The 6,811-nt window shown below is 41.0% G+C and overlaps 1 protein-coding gene across 1 annotated transcript; it reads right to left on the bottom strand.

Moving 5' to 3' along the window:
• Positions 1 to 1,813: 1,813 nt before the first annotated feature.
• LOC140853789 (disease resistance protein RPM1-like) lies at positions 1,814 to 5,581 on the bottom strand. Its single transcript, XM_073248752.1, has 2 exons — positions 2,522 to 5,581; positions 1,814 to 2,035 (listed from the first exon to the last, which is right to left on the bottom strand). Exon 1 carries the CDS (start codon positions 5,420 to 5,422, stop codon positions 2,651 to 2,653), a length of 2,772 nt encoding a protein of 923 aa, XP_073104853.1. The 5' UTR covers positions 5,423 to 5,581; the 3' UTR covers positions 1,814 to 2,035; positions 2,522 to 2,650.
• Between the last annotated feature and the right edge of the window lie 1,230 nt (positions 5,582 to 6,811).

Here is a 6,811-nt window from a genome sequence, read left to right as displayed (position 1 = left end):
CTCTGTATCCTTTCATCAACTCAAGGGGAATTAAATGCTGATTTGCGAATACCCTTTGGAGTCTGTGTGCCCCTTAAAATTAAAGGCTTTACGTGACTGTTTTCGAAGAACAAGCTGAATGATAATTGATAGAAAGTTTCAGAAAAACCTGGGAGGCTCTGTGTTTGGCAGCATGCAACTGAGTCTCTAGATCATCTTTTTGTCGATTGCAAATTCTCTAGTTCTATCTGTAAATCATTGTACCTGCTTATGGGAGTTTGCCATCCTTTAAATCAGTTGAAGAGCTATGTCTGGACTGGACCAAAAGAAACATTCCAAAGCTTGCTCATTGTTTAGTGCTAATTCTTGTGACTGCATGAATTGGGCCCACATGGAAGAGAGGAATTAATGATTTTTTTTTTGAACAAGCAGAAGTCTGTTACTTTAATAGTCTCAGAGGTCTCAATCTATTCAGTAACTGGTCGATGCTTGATAGTAAAAAACTGCTAATTGAACATGGCAGTGCGGCAGAAAATGAGGAGTTTGGCTACTATGCTTTCCAATGTTTGAATAGGAGATTCAACATGGTGTTGAGTGTTGCTTGAATTTTGGTATGACCAGGTTTATCACCCGATCTGACTATTTTGAGAACGTGTTCTGAGAAGATTTTAGATGAGGTCCATGTCGGTAGAGGATGCGCAACCCCCTGGTATGGATCCGACCCATTTTCTGGACTCTAGTTGGCTTGTTTGGGCGTTTTGATCTTTTCTCGTTGTTTTAGAATGGATGGCTATATATTATTATCGCAACTTTTATTATTTTAGCCACCATACACTGTAAAGGTTATTTGCTCATTCTTTTTGTACTTTATTTTCTGATATAATGTAACTTCTCCTCATCTTTGCCCATGGATGTCGGTCCAAGGCTGAATCACGTAAATTATTGTGTTTTATTTCCTATATATGATTGTTTGTTGTTATTTTGGATTTTACACTAATTAACAGGTAATCTTGCAACACATGGTAGACTTTGTATTCAGTTGAGGATCATCCTTTAGAATGCAGGAATTCAAAGTTTTTCCTCCGCTCAACTGGTCTCTACTTTGGTCTCCTATCCTTGTTGGCCAAGTTGCTGCAATCTGTGTTATACAGGACCACCAGTTACCCCGCCGCTTTCATTTCTAGTGCTCTGCTTTACGTCTCCAATGGTTCTACAGCATGTCTTCTTTGTCAGCTACAAGCTCGTTGTTGGTACACTTCTGTAACTCAAAAGTTCTTTTTAACTGCTCTAGTGAAACCCTACTCAATTTGCAGTAAAGGTCGGGTAGTATTCTTATCGCCCTTCTACTTAAAAAAAAAACTCAAAAAAAAAAGAAAAGATATCACGATAACAAAAGTATTTTCGGAGATAATTGTATCAACAAAGATTTAACCTTCCCTTGGTTCCATACATTCATGCCACGGACCATCCATCACCAAATTGAAAAATAGAAAAAGGATACCATTCAGTAATTATGGCACACCATTATGTAGCCCAGAATTTGCATATTTTTGGAATAAAAAGTTTCACTACTGTAGAAACCTTGATTAGTTGTGATAACAAGTTACAAAATTAAAGGGGAACGTTATTATAGTATACCTTTGAATATTAATGCCAAAATAATAATAAAACCTTATCACCAAGATGAAGTCAGATGTAGTCATAATGGTAGCTATATATTGTTACAAAAGTTGGTAATGTTTTGAAAGTAGATTGTTGTGACATATCAGCACACTTGTTCTAATCATCACCTCCAACCGTGTAACAGAATAACATATTCGGACAACTCAGGAAATTAGGAAAAAGAGAAGAGATTAAGTTATTTAATGCAGAATTGAATATAAGTAATATTACAATATCAATTATACAACGGTTTATTGCATAAAAATGTCTCGTTCCTTTTTCAGCTGTAACTAAGATACAGATTGAAGCATTATGAACTATCACTGCAGAACGATGAGATGTTCTGCTTGACACGATTTCAAACAAGTACCCTTCAATTCAGCAAGCTCAACAACTGCACCCAACATCACAAGGTGCAAGTATTTAGCAGAATCTAGGCAAGAAGAAAGAACATCGGAATCTACAGACAACACTTTTTTGTTTTTTGGGTGGCGAGGGAGGCAAGTAGCCACACAGATTTTATTAAGGAAAAACAGGGGAAGAATTTACAAACACATCAACTTTTATCTTCATGAGAATCTGCAGATACTTGTCCTTTAAACTCTTATAGTCATACACATTTAAAAAGATTAATGTATCTATGCAAGTATATCATCATGAGAATCTACAGATATTTATTCTTTAAACTCTTACAGCTATACACATTTAAAAAGATTAACATATGCTAGTATATCAACTTTTATTATCCTCAAAAAAGAAAAAAGTATATCAACTTTTATCATATTATTCTGAACTATTTCCTCTCAAACCTCCCCTTCACCCAAAATATCATGAAATATTCACTAGGATGTGAAGGTATTGGAAGGAGACTAGAACGCACCTCATCTGTCTCAGATCACCCTTCCTTAGAGGAAATATTCAAACTTCATGCATGTTGGACCATTAAGCCGTGACATCAGCCCATGATCCCTGACATGTTCTTCCAAGCATACTGAGGATATGTTCACCATCAGGAAAGCCTTTGTTCAATCCATCTGTCCCCACTTCTAACCCAGTTCATGATAATGGGGATATGCAGAACCTTTAAGCGATCCTCCTCAGTCTCTCCCCCTACATGCAGCTTCTCCACTAATTCATTTGGCATGTCATCAAGCACCAACTTTTGGAGATGTATGAGGGTTTCGATGCCAGTGGGCACCATCTTCAACTCTCGGCATCTCACCAAAAATAGCTCATGTAAGTTTACCAGTGCTCCCTGCTTTATTTCAATGCTCCTGAGATGGCCCATGTCCTGTAACCGGAGTAATCTGAGCTCATGGAACCATCCTGCATCAAAATCCAATTTCTGCTCATCATATACTTCTAAAAGAACAAGATATACTAGCTTGGGCAACAAGGAGAGCGAACGAAGCGAATTTTTTCCAATCCCAGATGATTGCAGTGTTAGATGCGTGAGGTTTGTGAGGGAATTAACCCAATGAGGCAACACCCTCCCCTCCAGCTTACCATACAAACTCAGCTTTTGAAGCAGGGGCGGTGGTGGTTCTAGAGATCCCAACTGCAATGTCTCATGCCAGTGTTTTCTTTTAACAACCAAGTGACGAAGGTGTTTCATCTTCAGTATGGACTTAGCCAGCTTAACACAATGCATGTTTCTTACTTCTACAATTTCTAATCTTCTCAAATGTGTCAAATTACTCAGGCCTTTTATCATGTCTTCGTTTGCCACAACAGCTTTCAGTGTCTGTAGGCGCTTCAAATTCTGTACTCTGTCAAGAATTTGCACCCCACTCGTGCTATCTGTGTATCTTGAAGTTTTACCTTCAAATTTTTTTGCCATAAGGTGCTGCAAGTTTTCCAGACTTGTTATTCCCCATGGCAAGTTCTCCACATGAGTGTGCCATGCATCCAAGTATTCTAGGCTCCGCAACTTACCAATTGCAACGGGAAGCTCTTTAACTCTAGTCTTCCGAATACACAAGTAGCGCAGGTTAAAGAGATCGACGACATCGCTTGGTAGTCTTTCAATAGGAGCTCGGTATAGATTCAAAACCGTCAATAGCCTAAAGTTGGAGAGCAGGGAAGGGGCCAAAACTGATGAGAAGACATGGAAAGATCGAAGTTTGGGCATCTTTTCGTTCAATTGGTGATCACCCCTGCTTCCAATTATTGAAAGACTCTGAACTCTATTTTGCAGCATCCCTCCTGCATCAGTGTCATAGATCTGGTGGAAATTCTCTTCTCTTGATCTAGCCACAATCAGGTCCCTCATAAGAAGATGCATTCGAAGGCGGCTCACCCTTCCAAAGTCATTCCTCTCTGTCACCTGGAGCACAGATTGGCTAACAAGTTGGTTGAGGCACTGCTCTGCCGCCTCCTCTGCTGTGCGCTCTGCACCTTCCCGTACAAATCCTTCTGCCACCCATAATCTGATCAAAGATTTTCTTTTGATGACATGGCCTTTCGGAAATATGCTGCAATATAGGAAGCAGTTCTTGAGTTGATGCGGTAGGCCATCGATGCTGCGGTTTAAGTTTGTAGAGATCTTGAGGAGATCCAGGTTCGCTCTCTTCCCCCATGCTGGACCATCAAGAATGCTCTTCCATGCCATCTTTGTCTCTTCGGTCCGTAAGATGTGCCTTCCTATAGACACTAAAGCCAATGGCAAGCCATCACACTTCTCCACTATTCTTCTAGCCAAACCCTCCAGTTCTGGAGGACAGCTTCCATCGTTATCTCTCCCAAATGCTTCCTTGCGGAACAGTGTCCATGCATCGTATTCTTGCAATGGCTCAAGTTTCATAACCCGGATATCAACCGCCGCTGAAGCAACTTCCTGGTTCCGTGTGGTAATGACGACTCTGCTCCCACAACCATTATCGAACAACGCACTACCAACATCATCCCAAACTTCTTTATGCCACACGTCATCCAAGACAATTAGGTACCTCCTAGGATGCACAAGTGACTTGAGTATCTCCACGAGTCCCCGGGAAGGAATAGAATCCAGCCTGTGCGGATGATTGGCCTGCCCTCTCTCCGGGTGCAGTGCCAATATGATTCTTTTGAGCAGGTCATGGGCGTCGTAACTTTGAGACACAGAAACCCACGCACGACAGCCGAAGTGGCTGACGACCATCTCGGCTCTGTACGCAGTGGTGACCAGGGCGGTCTTGCCAGCGCCTCCCATACCCCACACGGAGATCACGGTGCGCTGGGACTCCGCATCCATTAGCCATCTCATGAGCAGATCTGTGTGCTTATCGAACCCCACCATCTCCTCTTCCTGGATGAAATGTGCTGATTCTGCGAGATGCAAGCTTTTGTTCGAACTAGGCGATCCTCCTGTCATCCTAAAGCCGTATTTTTCTTCAGTTTCTAAAAGTCGATCAAGCTCTTTCCTGATATTTTCTAGATCATTCAAGAGATGATGCAAGGCCTTGGTGTTCTGTGGACTGGTGAAGGCACTGTAGAGGTGGCTCTTGAGGGTTCTCCGGCTTTGCCCAGAAGTTAGATAGGTGAACTCATCGGCAAGGATGTTGATGTCGTAAGCGATCTCCCTCACTTGGTTCACCCAGACGCCCATCAGTTCGTCGTTGGCTCTGTATTTGTCGGCATAACTTAGAAAGGCCCGCATCAACTCCAGATTCCTCATGATTCCACGAATTTTTTGCTCAAGTTGTCGCAACGATGCGGCCCGGGAAACCACCCGTCTCATTGCCGCCGACGTGAAGGTGGAAGCTAACTTTTTGATCAAACAAACAACCAAAATCTCCGCCATGCCGCCTCTCTCTCTCTGCTTGCTTGTCTGAGGATTTTTTTTTTGGGAGATGTCTTAGAAGTAGAAGCCGATGTAAAGGTTGGCAAGAAAAGGCTTTTTTTTTTTGGTAAAATGGTAGCTTCAGTTTGAAATTTCCAAATAAACTCGGACCGTGGATAGGAATAGCAATATATACAATGTGAGACGGATCCGCTAAAATCCATATCTATCCCATAATTAAAAACTCATATCATATCCATCCCGTACCACTTCAAATCGAGTCAGATGAAGTAGATGGCCTGGACCGGGTCAAATAGGATAGATAAGATGGGTTGGATCGGATCATGTAAGTTACCTATCTTATAAATATTTTAAAATAATTATAATATCGAAAGAAGGGATTCAAATTAAGGTTGCATTAAATTTGGTTCAGAGTGAAGTATATTTTATCTATAAATTATACCCATCTCTGAGTTTAAATAGATCGGATAGAATCCATCCCATTCATGAGATCGAATTGGATATGGTATCCAATAGATTTCTATTGCAGAACCTATATCTTCATCAAATTATTGGCCCTGCATCTATTCCCCGTCCGCTTTCGTAAGTTTCTTGATAGCAAAGTGATGTGTTGTCTAATTGCCTACACCATATGCAACCGATTACGATCATCAGTTTTTAGTTCACGACCATATAGTGCACGGCGTGTATGCAATAAAAATCCCAAAGGAGGTCCTAGTTTCTTAAAAGAATTTCAATACTAATTGGTTGGATGCAATATCCCATGTATGATTTTCAAAAGGAGAAATTATCAGATAGATTTAGCCTATAATAAATACGGTAGACTAAGTCAAACGAGGCGTACAATAATTTCTCCTTCGGAACCTTCTGCATCTGCTAAACTTCTGCTGGCTGGTCGATCGCATGCCGCCATAGGAGGCCGGGATAAGAACACGAGATCTTGTGCAATACAAGTGGTGGACACCATGCCACCACAATACAATGTACCATCACGGCCATGAGTCAAATCTTATCTCATATTTTAAGTACTTGAGGACGAGATTTTGGGAGATTGTCACTACATGACTTGTGGTTCTCCAAGGCCCCATTAAAATCTCATCCACCAGCCATTTCTCATTATTTCTCTGCTACAATTTACTTGACTAAATAAAATTTTACTAGTGTTTGTATAAGGACCTAATTAAGTTCAAACTTGCCCTTGGTTCCATTTAGCCAGAATCTCACCCATCCCCGTTCTCCAAAAGCGTTGCATTGTTATGAGATTCGTCTCGATGCATCGACGGAGTCTAGGCCAAATAAATCCATAATTACTTATGCCTATCAATAAGCAAATCATGCTACCCATCACTTATTACCTTAATCCGAATTTCGGGTATCTTGTATTATAAC

This window comes from Elaeis guineensis, chromosome 14 (genome assembly GCF_000442705.2).
Source record: "Elaeis guineensis isolate ETL-2024a chromosome 14, EG11, whole genome shotgun sequence".
In the NCBI taxonomy this organism is placed as follows: Eukaryota; Viridiplantae; Streptophyta; class Magnoliopsida; order Arecales; family Arecaceae; genus Elaeis; species Elaeis guineensis.
This window is presented reverse-complemented; position numbering and strand designations above follow the sequence as displayed.

Bases quoted from the DNA above. Each gene is read 5' to 3' on its own strand.
- LOC140853789 (XM_073248752.1), bottom strand. From the start codon at position 5,422: ATGGCGGAGATTTTGGTTGTTTGTTTGATCAAAAAGTTAGCTTCCACC.